This window comes from Numida meleagris, chromosome 8 (genome assembly GCF_002078875.1).
Source record: "Numida meleagris isolate 19003 breed g44 Domestic line chromosome 8, NumMel1.0, whole genome shotgun sequence".
Classification (NCBI taxonomy): Eukaryota; Metazoa; Chordata; class Aves; order Galliformes; family Numididae; genus Numida; species Numida meleagris.
The window spans coordinates 5192925-5208382 of NC_034416.1; the positions used below are offsets into that span (position 1 = coordinate 5192925).

A 15458-nucleotide genomic window follows, 5' to 3' on the forward strand; every position below is an offset into this window, starting at 1 on the left:
GGTGCTGCGGGCCGCTCGCCTCGGCTCGGCTGGCGGGCACTTCCCCCGCGCCCCCGCTCCGCGCTTTTGTCCACCTCCGCCCAGAGGCGGGCCCGCCGCGCCGCAGGGCAGCCTGGGAGCTGTAGTGCGGCCCCGCGGCGCGGCCTGGGGAGCGATCCCCCCGGCCTGCCCTCGTTCGGCGCTAGCGCGGGGCCCAGCCCTGTATTCCGCACTGCACCAGCCAGGTCGCTTGGACTGGAGCGCTTCCCCAGCTCATGACCGGGAACCGTGGTGAGGTTCCCCCGGTGCTTCTCACGGGACCTCCGGGAGCAGGCGTGCCTGGCCCCAGCAGCACACATTGCAGCAGCCGCGCTGCCCCGAGGCCAAAGCGTTTTTCCGGAGGCAGGGCACAGCTCGGCGCGTTGCACCGCAGTGCGCCCCGACAGCAGCGCTCTGAGCTTCCCCAGACCGAGAAAACACGCCGATTTTCCACTTAACGTTTTCAAAGCAATAACAACATCCTGCTGGTGTGACTTGAGCTACAACCAGTCGCCTTTTCTCTAAGCACAGGCTGGGGGAGTTTTTACACAACAAACAATTGCTCTGCTTAGCAGCACCGGCTCCTGGAGGCGCTTTCCCCTTATGCCAGGTGCAGCTGCGCTATTACCTTCCACACAAAAGCATAACCACAACAAAGGAAACAAGAAAACAATGCGAGGCGGATTAAAAAACACTATAAATAATGAATGGGAATTGTTAAACATCTTAATGTTAACACCTAACCAGCGCTGAACTTCCCTCCCCCTCAGCATAGAGAGGAGCAGTCCCATCGCCCCGCAGAGCAGCGCAGAAGCCGCGGGGCTGTACCAGCACCGTGGGCTGCAGGCCTGGTTGTACCAACAGAAAGCAGCGGTTGTTGCACTCTGGTGTCACTGCAGTGCTCCGCAGTGGGTGTTGAGCGGATCAGGGATCCCCAGGGAGCCACCAGCCTTTGAGACCAGTGACTTGGGGGCAGCAAAACTGCTGTCTCAGCAGCAGCCATCCCCATACAGAGTGTTGGAAATATCCAAATAATTCATCAGGACGATATCTCTGATAAAAGCAGATTTTATTTGCAATTGCAATGGTGGGCATCCTGCAAGCAGGAGTGCCTGCAGAAAGCAGTGTTCCATCTTTTATGCCCTATTACCCGATGCTTATTTTTTCCTCCCCTAGCTCCTCATTGGCTGAGTACTTCAGGTTCACAGTCTTCCTGACACTCAACTCAACATACAGATACTGGTTGAACATAATCAATTAGCAATATACATACTTAGCTAGCAACAATTTAACTTCTAACACTTGCTTACTCAGCACGTCGTCATTATTTCTGGACACCTGCTCATCCTTGGATAGAGAGAAGTGTGGAAGGAGGACAGTGGGGGGCATCGCGATGCTGCCTGTTGTATCCCAACCTACCCACAGAGTGAGGCAGTTTGGCCTTGTGTGGAGGCCCTGGCTTCTTTGATGTTTGACAAGTCTGCTGTTCTTTTGCTGAGGGTCTCTTAGCCAAACAGATCAGCCTTACAACCTGCTTTCTAGTCCATAATACTATTCCCATACTATTCACAACTACTACAGTTTTACAAGTGAGAATTAATCACATAATTCAACAACTATATTTCTAAAATGTTACTGAAATATATGGCATTTCTACTTTTTCAAACTAGCTGTTTCTAAGGGCAAGTTACAAAATACATTGTGCTCTACTTCTTAAGATCAATTGCCCTTTTTCGATATCTAATGCAGAAACAACATTCAATTCCTACCAGAGGAAGCAAAACATCCCGCTAGGCTTCCCCACGCCACGAGGCAGCCTGCGGGATCCAGCTCCTGTGCCGGCAGCCCGTCCCACCTCGCGGGCCCTGTCCGAAGGGAGTCCCGTTTGAAGCACCTGGCCCTCGCACCCTCCCGAGGGGCGGCCAGCCCTCCTTGCCCTTCTCAACGCTTGTTTCTTTGCAACGTTCTTTGCTTCTTCTGCCACCGCGCGGCCACGCAGGGGACGAGCTGTCTTTGGGAAAAGGTGCAATGGGCTCCTCACACGTTCCGACTGCGTTATGGATTTCACGTCCGGTGGAGCGTGCAGCCAGTAGAGATGCACTGCACAACTACTCTGCGAGGCCCATCCCACCTCCTGATGGGTGCTGATGCAAATTAACCTTTAACGCTGGGATGGCTTGCAGGCAATCCTGTTAACCCATGCAGACCCAGTTAGGTGCTCATTTACCAGCAGGGCACAACCCTCTGGTCAACTTGCAGCTTGGGAAGCTGCTTGCATGAGCCAGGAGCACTCACTGCCAACCACCACAGCACCTACCAGCTCTCAAAGCCATTTTTTTTTTTCCTGCCTTCAAGACCTATTGAGGGTCCTCTCCCATCTGGGAAAGACAGCATGGAAGGTTCACCTGGGGAGTGGTAGGGAGAGCTTTGGGGAGTGGGGCTGCCACAGGCTGGGCTTTCTACAGCTTTCCTGGAAAAAGGGAAGGAAGCAGCGAGTTCAGTCTGTACTGCGCTGTACCGAGTTGACTCAGCAGCAGCGTGCATGCTGCAGTGTCAGTTGAGCAAGGAGATTTACACATGCTTCCCCCCCCCCCCCCTTCTCTCAAAGTCCATTTCAAATCAATTTATTACTCCACCAGCAGTTTTTTTTTCCGCCAGAACACAGAGTTCAGATGCTGGTAGCTGCAATCCTGTGCAGCAGTTGTGCCTTGCAAACTATGAAGCCTGGCAAAGTAAAATGAAAACACTGAAGGCCTGCAAAATCAGCCCCCAAACCTCAGCTATGCTGCTCAGAGAAGATGGGTTGGGAAGTCTTAGAGCACAGGTTGAGCAGCAAGAATGATCTACATCATCAGGTGTAGGTCAGGGATCCATGCTAGCAGCTTGCTAAACCCATCTGTGCTGAAATATAAATTGAATTTAATGAGGTGTAGGTTTTCCAGCAGACAAAACATGAGCTCTGACTGCTGCAGAAGACTAAAACGGAGAATTTTGGTTAATAAATTAGCTCTTGATCTCATATCCAGCAATGTTCTATAGCAAAAGCCCTTCTAATTAATACACTGATAGGCTTTCTCAAGAGACACTTTCTTCTTAGACTGAAATAGCATACTCAAATATGTAGTGACTTAGAGTGATAATTTATGAAGTAGAAGGACTACTAGTTTTAGTTAACAGAATTTCCTTTTTTGAAAAAAGCTTTTTATTAGAGGAAAAAAAATGAGGAGTATATTTGGTACATGGTGTAACAAATCTGTGCGTCTCAGGCTCTTGCACACTCTTTTGTGCCTCCAAACAAATACACCCATTAAATAAATTTGATTGTTTCCATCCTCCTCCTGCCAGCAGTAATGCTTCCAACATGGCTCATTTAACTTAGAAAGTTTCTGTATTTTCTAGATTTCCAGTCCTTGTTATCTTCCCTTTCCCTGCAAAGTTTTAATAGCCTCTTTCATGAGGATCAGGGGAAGCTCAGGGAGTTACTCTCATCTAATTAAACCTGTTTTCTTCCCTAACAATTCTGCAGAGTACATGGCAGTAAACAAGCTCTCATTTTTAACGTAACGCTACAGAAGATCTATAACCAGCAGCAGAAGCACTCACACAGCAGTGTGCAGGGCTGTTCGTTATTCAGTGCATGCAGGCACCCTCCGAGCAAGGCACAGCACCGCCCACAGCCATTGAGAACCACGGAGGGGACCGATGGGCTGCCCCATGCCTGCGTGTCTCAGCTCAGTATTCTGAATGAGCTCATGGAAATAGGCCTTGGTACGCTCACTCAGAGGAAAGGAGGGGAAGAAAAAAGAGAAAGTAGTACTTCCCCATGGTTCCTTTTTATGACTGAGCCAGAAGCAGCCAGAACAGCAGGCTGGCACCCAGCCCACCTGACAGTCAGAGGGCAAGAACTCTGAGTAGGAGAAAGTTTACTTTTCATACAACGTCTCAACCCCTAAACCACACCTGCTCTGGGCTTTTATCCACCCAAACATTCATTCTGAGGTTTCACATCCATTCGCCTTACTCACATGTATTTAAGCACACACGCATAGCACATCACTTTGTTTCACGGGACACCTTGAGGAAAAGCCACACACCTTACCTATGTTGGGTAGCAGATTTGTGATACCTGTAACCAGATCCCAGGAAATTGCTAAGCAAAATTAAAACAGAAAGGCCATCATATAGGGGCTGGTCAAGTCTTCATCAGCCACAGCTGCCCTAGGGCAAGATTTTTTTTTATTATTATTATATTCTTGTTTTATTTACCTTTGGTCCAGCTCAGGAAGAAGGCAGCTACATAGGCAGGGGCTCAACCATTCACCAGCTGCCAGCCTCCATCCACAAGGAAACACCAGTGTTCATCCTCTCTCTATATGCACACTACAAGTCCTGGCTGCCCATGTGCTGAATATTAAAGGGGTCCTGGTGGGAACAAGCAGCACCTGCAGGCAGCCTGCGAGATGGGATCCCTGACCTTCACCTTGCAAAGAACTCATTAGCTACAGTCAGTCACGCTTGCTCTTAATTGTCTTTGCAACACTAAAACTGCACAGAATGAGTGTCTGGGAGGTTCTCTCACAAACCATCTTCTGCTTCATTCTTCTGTCACTTGGAGTTAATGAAGGTCTCTGGATGTGAAAGATGGAAGTGATGCTGGGACCGCCGCTTTGTGCGCTCTTCTGTTTGTACGCCCCTGGAAAGGCTCACTTAGGGGAAAAAAATACGCAGTTAAGTTTTTATTTATAAAATGCAATTGCAGATGTACAGCAGGAGAGATTCCCATGCATCCTCCCCGTGGGAGTGTCTCCTGCCCTATCCACACCCATGGGACAAATCAGCTCTCAATGTTACTTTCCCCACAGGTGCTCACTGAAACACCTCATGGTTCGGTCCAAGCCATCCCCAATTGCTGCAAGGCTCAGACAAGGGCAGCCTCTGTTCCTCTGCCTTTCAGCAGAGCACCACGCCTTCCAAAGGCTTTCTCCCCTTGCCACTTATTCAGCTGGTTAGGGGCTGTAACTTGAAAAGGAGGAGAGAGATGGAAAAAGCTCTGTGTACCTCTCTGCATGCTCTGCTACATGCTGCTCTTGCAGCAGCTGCTTCTCACATGCTGCAGGAGCACTCCAGCCCATTACTTGGTGACACAGAGCAGCTATAAACTAATATACTTGGGTTTATCTGTTGGGGGTTTTATCAAATAGGCCTTCAGGATCTCATTCCTGAGCTTTATCTGATTCCGAGATAGACCTTTTTTAACACAGAGTTCTTTCTGCTTAACTTCTAAAGAAGATAAAAGTCATATTCTCAGTTGGTGCAGGTCAGACTTGTCTCCTGGTTTGTGGTAGGGATTAGCTGCTCTGCAGCCTCTGACACACTGGTTCTGAAATATATCCGAGCTGTCACTACTCACTTGAGATCACTGTTATGAATCACAGAATATCCCAGGTTGGAAGGGACCCACAAGGATCATCGAGTCCAACTCCTGCCTCCGCACAGGACCACCCAGAATTCAAACCCCACAACTGGTTGTCCAAATGCTCCTTGCACTGCATCAGTTTGGGGGCACAGCCACCCCTCATTGCACCAGTGCGTTAGGTCAGCCCAGCACGCTCCTTCCAGCCTGCTCCTGCGGGAGGTTTCAGGTAGCTGCCCAGTAACACCAGCTGGGCCAGTTTTGCCTTTGGCCTCTTTTCACTGGCCTACTTCTGGTACACGTGGCAGCAGTAGAGGATTTCTTCCTCTTTAAAAAAAAGCTGCAAATCTTCACGCAGAAAAAAAAAAAAGAAAGAAAGAAAAAGAAAAAAAAAGAAGGAAGAAAAAAGAGAATAGAAGAGGGTTGTACTGCATTTATTGCTTTATTTCCATGCACACCCGGGGCAGCAGGGGGAGCTGCCGGCCCTCCCGAGCCGTGCCCACGCGGGACAGCGACGGAGAGCCGCGGGCGGCAGTGACCCAGAGCCGGCACTCATCTCCTGGGAGCCCGGCCGGGCAGGACAGGCTTACTGCGAGGGCTGCAAGCGCCGGCTGGCGTGAAGCTGTTGCAATGTGTCGCTATAGGCACTGGCAATTAAATCTGATCATTTCACAGCACACCAGCGAGGCAGAGTAGCCAGAGTCCTTCTTTTCCCTTCTTAAGCCCAGCTGAGGGCTTTAGTGATTTTTCTTGCCCTGCACAGGGCAGGCAGTGCCTATGAATCAGTAACTAAGGATGGGTTGTGTCGGGATGCAGATGCTGCTCTGTGCCCTGGCTCAGTCCAGAGCTGAGCATGGCTGTGCCCACCTGGCCTCACCAGCAGGAAGCTCAGCGTGTCCGGGCAGCGGGCAGGGGCTGGATGAGCGGCGAAGTTAGCCCTTGACCTGCAAACACAGCTTCGCCAGGGTTTGTGTCAGTTCAAGAAGTGGGCTTTTCCCATGGGATATTTGCTCCGAGCTTCCTGTCTTCTACAGGCTCAGCAGGGTTCAGGGCAAGTCTTACACAGAATATTAACACAGGGTCAGCTAGTGCCGTCTGTTTCCTTTTCAGGCTGTTTGCAACCCGCCTGCCAAAGAGGCTTTTTACAACGGGACTTCTGGCTTGCTCCTGCAGATCCTGATTTTCAAGTCACACAGAGGACAACAGTGCTGCTGTTCCTGCCCCAGGACCGCCAGCCCTGGCCAAACAGCCTGGGAGCCCTGCACGAGCTGCGGGACCACGCATCCCCTGGGTCTCGCCTGTCCCGCTCAGGGGGCGATGGCCGACGGCTGCTTCCTCTGCTCCTGCCGCATCTTCAGAGCCAGCATCGCCCGGCGGTACAGGTCTGGGGGAGGAAAGGAAACAGGCACTAACCCAGGGGCTGAGCCTGGCAGCCTAGCACTGTGTACTTGGGTGCCCTGGCTGCATCCTACCCAAAGGCAGCATCCACAGCACCCACCTCCCCAGCACCTTGCCGTGCCTGTATCTGTGACCCCACACCAAGCACTATGTGCCCAAGGGCTCCCAAGCAACTTAAATCCTGCTGCCAACCGAATGGGCTCCCTCAATGCTCTTGGGCAAAATCGATCCTGGGAAATACCAACCAAAGGTACTCGAGACCTCCTCCTGCTGCTGCTCCACGACAGGCTCCTGCGATTTGATTTTATTCTTGATTTTTTTCTTCTTTTTCTTTTTCATGCCCTGTGCTGGATGGAGAAATACAAAATTTCAGGCATCACCTTTGGGAAAGGGTGCCTGTGTCACCAACCCAGCTGGGAGGACTGCTGCTGGCAGGTCTGCAGCCCTCCGTCACCTCTGCGCATCAGACATGTGTCTCATCATTCCCATCCAGACTCGTGCCACCCACTCTGTGATCAGCTGACCTGCAAGCAGAGCTAAGGAAGATCCCAGGGACTGCTGGGCCAGCACAGCCCCACAAGTCTGGGTCCCCACAGCCGCCCTTGGGGTGGCTCTGGGGATACCGAGGTGCCCGTGTGGGTGGTGCCAGCAGCTCCTGCAGTGTCCTCTCACCTGGGTTGGGGGCAGCCATCCCAGCAGGCACAGGCTCCTCTTGCCCGACCCTATTGGGGGCCAGCAGCCCCCCAGCGGTGCTGGCTCGGCCATCAGCCCCTCCTGCTGCTCCTCCCTCTGGTTCTTCAGCCGGGCTCAGCTGCCCCATGCCCTTCTTCCTCAACTTCACCTTCTTCTTCCTCTTCCCGGGGCCTTTTGCACTCACCTTCTGGATGGGGGAAGAGGGGGAGAGGTGATGGGAGCTCCTCCACCTTCTGCTCCCTGCTGTGGCTGGGGGAATCTCACCTGGAGACTGGAGGGGGGGAGGCGGTGGGTGGGCTGGGGCTCCCCAGTCTTCTCTGCACTGCAAGATTCATCTTCCCCTTGGCCCAGGGGGTCCCTGGTGGGGTGAGAGCATAGCTGGGGTTGGGATGAGCCCCGTGTAGATAGGAGAACGGCACCCATGGAGCTGCACACCCACCTGTGTGCAAGTGGGCGGCTGTGGGCTGCTTGGGGTCCAGGGTCAGGTGGTGGGGAGCAGGCAGTGGGGAGCTGCAAGGAGTGCTCAGCAGCAGCACGCAGGAGCCAGCGCAGTCCCTGCAGCGTGCTGCGGGCCGGGCCCACGGCTGCACATGGCTCCTGGAGGTGGCGGGGCTCGGTCAGCCCCCCACAACCCCTGGATGAGCGTGGAGGGGAAGTGGGCTCGGGGCAGCCCTGCACTCACGATGCGGCAGGGCGAGCGGTTCTCGTTGACCAGCCGCTGCAGCGCCAGGCGCTCGATCAGCTCACAGGGCAGCAGGGCGGCCGCCACGTCCTGCTTGTTGGCCAGGCTGGGCCACAGGGAGAGGTGGTCACCGCTGGAGCCATCTCGCGACATGCTCCCCATCACTGCTGGGGTTCCCACTCCTCCCCACAACCCCAAACACTACAGCCTTACAGCAAGAGAGGCTTTCCGGAGACATCGGGGTGACTCAGGACGCGGCTCAGAGCCTTGCGGGCCTCCTCCATCCGCGCCAGGTCGCTGGAGTCCAGCACGAAGAGCAGCCCATCAGCTGCACCATAGTGGCTGCGCCAGGCACCGCGGCAGCGCTGGGCCCCGGGCAGCTCCACCAGCGTCACCTCGAACCTGTTCACCCGCAGGCGGGTCTGGCCGGGCTGCCCTGCGGGCAGCACCTCGCTGGCCAGAGCTGTGTGTGGGGAGAGGGCTGCGGTGTGAAAGCATCCCTTCCGTGCATACATCCCGCTCCCTGGCCCCTGCTGGCTTGTGGCATCCCCAAGGCTCAGCCAGCGCCCTGTTCCCCAGAGCAGCAACCTTATTTCTTTACTTCACCACCCACGACTGGCACAGCGCAGCCAAGAGGGATTTGTGGGGCATTGCTGCTGGGATCTTGGGCATTGCATTGCCCACAGGCACACCAGGCACAAGCAGCCACTATGCTCCCTGTGGGACCCTCCCCGCAGAAGGCCATCCTCCCCACCTCTCATGATGTCCATGATGACGGAGCTCTTCCCTGAGTTGTCCAGCCCCACGACGAGCAGGGTCACCTTCCTGGGGGCAACACCAAGTACTGAGCATCAGGGCTCCGTCTGAGCCACTGCCCTCAGCCGTAATGCTGGCTGACAGCTCTGGGGCCTCTGGGCAAGGGAACAGCTTTATTTTGGCCAGGAGAGGGGCAGCATGGTGATGTGGGCTTTGGCCTGGGATGGGCAGAGGGCAGGGATGGTCCCCGGTGCCTGGGGAGACGGGGAGGGCAGAGCTACAAGCACCAGCACCTGGAGCACTCTCGCATTTTAACAGCAACCGTTTCCTCTGAGATCACATGGGGCTGGGCAATGGTACACACAGGGCAAAAACACTGTTAATTATATGGACGCAGTTAATGACTTTTCTTAGTGCTCTTCCGCATTGTAGCTGAACAAGAGATAGCAGGGACATTCTATCAGCTTCTGCCCGGACCCAAGAGATTTTTCCTGTTCCTCAATGGTCATGTTTAGTCTGCAGTAACATGCTTCATCTAAGCATTTCCTCTTTGGTTTATATGTAAACAACGCGAGTCATTTTCACCTTAAACACAAACAAGAGCCTGTGTGGGCAGTGAGCTCCACCTCTGGCATTGCAGCACCACGTTGTCACTGCTGGGATGGGACCATAAACCCCCACACTGCAAACACCACCCGCCTGCAATGCTCCTCCCGAGGGCATTAAACCCGGCTCCATGGCACTGTGTCCCTTGCCCCGCACTTTGGGAACCCCTGGTACAGCACCCTGGTGCCCCGCAGCTGAACGCAGCACGGATTTACCTGACGGGCTCCTGCACGGCCTGCAGCCAGGTCCAGCAGTGCGAGAAGAGGTGGAACATGCTCTGCGCTGTGCTGCGAGGATGGTCTTGTGGGCACCCGCAAACCCAGCGGCCCGGCGTGGCCCTGTGCTCTGTCCCCCTACTCGTACTGCAAGCTCACTCCCTTTACATCTCCTTTGCGTAGCACCTGCTTAAACCTAATCTGGATTTACGTGATTTACTCCCTGCAGCCTCCCTAATCCATGCGGGTCAGCCCGGGCTGCTGCGCGCTGCTCCTCTGGGAACGGTTCGGTGGCTTCCAGAGCAGAAACAACACACAGCTGGGCAGTGTCTGGTGGGAGCAGGGAGGTGGTAGGGGCTCTGAGAAGCACCCAGAGTTCTGCTGGAGGTACCAGGCTGCTCTGCACACCCATGGCTGCTCCTGGCCCTGCGGATGCCTGTGCACAGCCATGTGAGTTTGTTGCCTGAAGCAGATGGGGTCTGGGTGAGGATGGCACAGGGCCGGGCAATGGCGAGAGTGGGGAGGGGGAGGACCGAGCACCGGCTCCTTGATCTGCAGCCCGGCAGAGCTTATCTGGCTCCTCGTGTTTCCTGCTGCCTCCCACAGCCACGGCTGGTTCTCTGCAGGTAGAGAGAGGCTGCACAGGGGGTGTCAGCTCAGTGCAGAACGTGGGGTCCAGAGGAACGAGGACATGAGATCTGCCAAAAGCCACGCTAGGAAGTGCAGGCTGCAGGTGGGATCCATGCTCAATTTCTCAGCACTAGCAGCCATACAGCAGGCATACCACCGTGAGCTGAGGATGCAAAGGTGATGCCAAGCACCCCATAGCACCCACACACTGGGGCACTAACTATCATGGCTTTCCCCATGCAAACCCTGCGATGGGGCACAACACACCGGGGCATGGGGCTGGGGCAATGCCTGGCCCCAGATCAAGGCCCGTGTGGGCAGGGAGTGCACGTGGTTAATGATTGATGGAGGAAGTTTCTGCACTCACACTGTGGGCAGGCACAGCCAACTGCAGTGTTCAGGGCAATGGTGTGCCTGCACGCTCCATCTCTCTGGCACCACCCCAGCCTGGTCAAGGTGAACTGGTGGCACCCAGGACTGTCACAAACACCGATTAAGTGAGCATTAGAATCTCATTTCTGGCTGCCAGCAAGCAGCCTGCCGCCTGACATCCACACCCTTGCTGCCTCCCATGTGTGCTCATCACCTCCTCCTACACATACGGGTGCAGCCCTGACCCACTTCCCAGGGCCAGCAAAGATCGTGCCCCTGTCCCCTGCTGTCCTGCAGCCCGGGGGTGCTATGACTGTGTCAGTTGTCTCTCCAGTATCAGAGGCCCCTGCCAGAGCACAGCACGGGGAAACCCTTTGCAGAAGGAGCCGTGCCCATACCATGTGAACACATGGGAGGCGGCAACCCCCGTGCACCCAAGGCAGCTTGGAGGCCAGCCCTCCTGATGCATACACAGGCAGGAAAACCTCAAAAACGCACCCCAGAGCGCAGTGAAACCTGTGGGCGCTGGGAGAGGGCCGAGCGCCGAGCAATGGGCGTTCTGCTCCGCCCGGGACGTGGTGCAGCAGTGGCTCAGGTTACAAGGCTGGCGTGGTGCCCGCAGCGGGCGGCACAGCGACACACGTGTCCCCTCTCCCTGCACGTCCTACAGCGCAGGGACACCCCTCGGCAGTGCCAACAGGGGACCCTTGGGAGCCGTCCGAGTTTCCTTGGTGACTGTTGCCAGGTGAGAAACTCTAAGGCAGAATTTCTTATCTTGGTGGAGAACGGGAGATGTTCCTCACTGGGGCTGTTACTGGACCCAGAGCTGGCTCTGCGCTGGGCCGGACACCCCGCTGACAGCAGTGACTGTGGTGACAGCAGGGTCCCCGAGGACAGGCTGTGCCCAGGGTGCTGGGGCTGCACGGCCTCTGGCATCGCTGCCTGGAGGGCAGCACGTGGCGTGGGGCTATTTCTGCCCTTTGGAGAGCAGCAGGCGAGGGAAGGAGGTGACACCGCAGGGACCACAGAGAAGTGTGGAGGGACGCGGGCTGCGCTGTCACGGCTTCATAGACTCCGTGAGTATGCAGCGAGTGACTGCGGGCATGTCGGGACAATGCCTGGGACCCTGGGGAGGAGCAGCATGGGGGAACAGCGGCGGCAGTGCTGGGGATGCCGGCACGCAGCAAGTGACAGCTTGCAGGGAAAGCACTGGGCAGCACTGATCAGAGCACAAAGCTACGGTGGTTGTAATAGGGAAATAAGAGCCAGGACCCCAAAGTGCCAGCAGCAATGCCTGCAAGCTGTCCTGCTCTGCTCAGGATTGCATCGCCTCAGAGCCTGCCCCGAAGGCACAGCCACCATGCAGGGCAGTAACATGGAGCTCCAGGGAGGGACATGCCATGCTGCGAGCCCATCGGTCGGTGGCAGCAACCCTCTCAAAGCAGAAGGCCCACATGCAAAGGCCTGCATCGTCCCTTTAAATCCCAGCACGGCTCTGCTGGCTGACACTAAACCTGATCACACTGCCTTGCAAATCCCAGCAGCTAATTACACCCCAGCGCCCCACAGCCCGGCTGCAGCTGCAGGGTAATTGCTGCCCACGCCAGGAAACCTGTTGTCGGTGAGCCAGGGCTGTGTGATGTTTGCTAACAGAGCGTGGCGAGCCGGTGGCTATTTTGGGCAAGGAGGCCATTTTTTGTAGAGCACTCTCTCCCCCTCCCAAATGGCACAGCCGAGCCCCACGGTGAACGCGGAAGCGGGGAGGCTGCTTTCAGAGCAGGAGATAAGCACCCTTCTGCCCTGCACAAACAACAGTGTGCCCCAAACAGGCTGGGGCACGGCGAATGCCAGCTGAACACCGGCTGTTCTGCTCGGTTTTCTTGTTCCTGCTGCAAGGAGAAGCTGCCAGCTCACTCCTGCACCACGCAGAGCTGGGCACACAGCTGGGCAGTAACCTGCGCTCCCCATGTCCTGCTGTGGTTCTGCTGAGTGCAGCTTGGAGCTGTGGGTGTGGGGGAAAGGAAGCGAGCACAGAGCATCCCTCCTGCCTGCCATGCACCGTGTGCCTGCTGGGACCAGGGGAATCGCTCAATTAAAAGGAGCTTTAAGTCCTGGTTTACTGTTACAGCATCACCTGGTGGGACTGCAGCTGAAGGGCCGTGCTTTCAAAATGTGCAAATATCACCAAAGCAGGCAGCTCCACTTTTCTTGTGGAAGCACTGAGGGCAGCACGCAGTGCTATAGTCTGCAGTGGGGCTGTGGCTGTGCCCGCTTGGCAATGCCCTGAGATGCAGCCAGACCTGGGGCAGACCCCGGTTTTCATCCCGCAGGAGTTAGGCTGCGGGAGGAAAAAGAGCAGCAAAAGCAGCTGCGTGAAACTGCAAAGCAAATGGAAAAAAAAATGTTTCCTCAGCCAGAAACTATTCCAAAGACTGACGGGGCAGAAAAAAAATACAGCTGAGTTATTGAGAATGCACTGCAAAATCCAAACAGTTTAAGATGGGAAAGCAAGTCATTTGCAAAGCTATTTCCAAACTAAGTAAAAAGTTCCTGGCTCCGAAACTCCTCTGAGCCCCACCAGCTGCTGGCTGTGGCTGCTGCGAGGGCAGGGAGCACACACAGGCCGCTGCTCCTGCCTGCAGCACGTGGCTGGGAGATGTTGGGGAGCTGCATTCAGCACATGGAGCTGCTGGGACCCTCATCCCCAGTGCTCTGTGCAGCACTGGATGGAGGTTTGTTCCTTGGCACAGAGAGAGGAGCACTGCTGAGGTTGGTGATCCGGAAGGGCAGCGGCGGGGAGCAGCTGTCCTGCTGCTGTGTGCAGGGCTATATTTGGGAATCCAGCAGCTGAGCGTGTCCCAGCTTGGGAAGCGGTGTGTCCCAGGGTCCTAGTGCAACGGGAGAGAGGAGAGGAGAGAAACCACGCTGGGAGCGTGTGAGCAGCTCTCCTGCATTTTGGTGGGCTCTTTAAGGGCTCCTACATGCTGCTCCCTGCCAGCCCAGCTTCTTCCTGCTCTCCTTTTAGAGGAGCGGAGCTGCCGGGCAGGCGTGTGTCGGGGAGCTGTGCCTATTTTCAGTGCTGGAGCCCTGCAGGAGGCCGCTCCCACCACTATCTATAGCCCGGCTGCTGCACAAGTGCCCTCCCTCAGCCACATGCCAGGAGCAGCTGCACAACCCCAAATTTCACACGGCGGGTGGGCACTGTTGCTCCATCCCTGCGCTCACGGCGCATTGTGGGATTAATAAAATAATGAAATCCGGGATTAAGAACATAACGAGGTTGGGTTGTTCTCCTGGAGGAGGCACGGCAAACAGGAAAGTGACATTCTCATGGACTTGGGGACATTGCCTCGGGCACCGCTGGGTGGTAGGAGAGGCAGTTGCAGTGGGCAAGGGGCAGGGTGCAGCCGCAGCACCGCAGTGGCCCGGTCCCAGGGTTGCAGGGGCATCAATGCAGGCGCAGGGAGAGGCAGCAGCAGGTCGCCCTCTGACTCTGCAGACACGCATCGCTTTTATGGTCTGTTTACAGCACCAAGCTCTGCAGGTAGTGCAGCTCACGGGGTGACTCACGGTGTGCAGCAGCAAACACCCCTCTGCCTCCCCACATGCGGGTCAGAGAATGGGATAATGACTGCTGTGGGGAGCGCCGTGAGGCTTTGTCCATCTGTTCCTCTGACGGTGCCGGTCTCCCAGACGCAGGATTGGCATTCTTGTCTCCTTAAACAATTGCTCTTAAATATTTCATCACGAAACAGAGGAAGACGAAATTAAAAATACGATGACTCTGAGCCCAGGCATTGCTCAGCCAAGGGCTTGGTGACCTGCCAGGCTCCTGGGGGATGCTTTTAATTTGGATAAATGGAAGTTGCATAAATGATTTCAGTTGCGCATCGCTCCTGCTGCAAATGCCGAGGTGTGGGCGCAGTTGGCAGCGCTGTGCTGCACCATCACCCAATAACCCTGGCAGTGCTCTTGTCTCTGTAGACTGGGGCAGATCTCACTTGTGGGGTTTGTGGAGTTTCACGCTTTGGGGTGTGCTATGCAGGGGTTAGGATTAGGGCAGGCGATGGCACCGCATCCCTGCTGAGGGATGGATGCCCAGTGCCTTTTACAAGCCACTGGAGGTTTCCTGGTCTGTCTGAAGTGGGGAGAACTGAACGACCTCGAGCACTCTGTGCCTTGTCATGTCTGTCCCAGCCAGCCACCGTGTGCCTGGATTGAGTAATCTGGCAGGCAGTACATGCCTGGGGAGCCAGCTCGCGAGCACCAGTGGCTGTCTCTGCTCACACCACGGTACACAGGGGGCGGGCAGAGCGCCGGCCCAGCACTGGGCGCTCCACGGCCACCAATGTCAGGTAACCCAGCCAGCCTTACTCTTCCCCATCCCTCTGAGAAGCACCCTGCTATCTCTGGTCTTCACCCGCCTCCCCCTTGGATGCTTGCAGGAGCCACATCTCCTCTGTCACATCCGACCCACGTCCGGTCCCTCCCAGCCACCCGTGGGGTGCCCCTGGCTGTGGGGCAGGGCTGCCCTCCCTCCTGGCACCTCTGCCCTTGGAGACTCCCCATGCTGCTGCACCCCGGGGTCGTGGTGGAGGGGGGTGGTCCAGGTCGGGGGAGAGCCAAGATACTCAGGGCACGCAGAAGGCTGGTGAGGATGGGGCAGCGGGGGGGG

At 55.9% G+C, this 15458-nt stretch overlaps 2 protein-coding genes across 4 annotated transcripts; one reads left to right on the top strand and one right to left on the bottom strand.

Annotated features, from left to right (window-relative positions):
• On the bottom strand, positions 5860–8574 carry ARL13A (ADP ribosylation factor like GTPase 13A). Its single transcript, XM_021406327.1, has 5 exons — positions 8418–8574; positions 8205–8310; positions 7962–8119; positions 7787–7880; positions 5860–7709 (listed from the first exon to the last, which is right to left on the bottom strand). Exons 1-5 carry the CDS (start codon positions 8486–8488, stop codon positions 7293–7295), a joined length of 846 nt encoding a protein of 281 aa, XP_021262002.1. The 5' UTR covers positions 8489–8574; the 3' UTR covers positions 5860–7292.
• Positions 11245–15452, top strand: LOC110403259. 3 transcript variants are annotated; one of them, XM_021406325.1, is made up of 3 exons: positions 11245–11859; positions 14981–15138; positions 15229–15452. In XM_021406325.1, the coding sequence occupies exons 1-3, from the start codon at positions 11247–11249 to the stop codon at positions 15436–15438; spliced, it is 981 nt and encodes a 326-aa protein (XP_021262000.1). In that variant the 5' UTR covers positions 11245–11246; the 3' UTR covers positions 15439–15452. The 3 variants fall into 3 exon arrangements, 2 of the variants coding, with proteins under 2 accessions (XP_021262000.1, XP_021261999.1); XM_021406324.1 differs by having other exon boundaries at positions 11261–11859; positions 14981–15452; XR_002441594.1 differs by having other exon boundaries at positions 11265–11528; positions 14981–15452.

Bases quoted from the DNA above. Each gene is read 5' to 3' on its own strand.
- ARL13A (XM_021406327.1), bottom strand. From the start codon at position 8,488: ATGGAGGAGGCCCGCAAGGCTCTGAGCCGCGTCCTGAGTCACCCCGAT. The intron at 8,120-8,204 runs GTGAGTGCAGGG...CGCCACCTCCAG, and splicing joins ACCGCTCGCCCTGCCGCATC to GAGCCATGTGCAGCCGTGGG. The intron at 7,881-7,961 runs GTGGGTGTGCAG...TCACCCCACCAG, and splicing joins AGCCGCCCACTTGCACACAG to GGACCCCCTGGGCCAAGGGG.
- LOC110403259 (XM_021406324.1), top strand. From the start codon at position 11,334: ATGGGCGTTCTGCTCCGCCCGGGACGTGGTGCAGCAGTGGCTCAGGTT. The intron at 11,860-14,980 runs GTGAGTATGCAG...TGTCTGTCCCAG, and splicing joins GTCACGGCTTCATAGACTCC to CCAGCCACCGTGTGCCTGGA.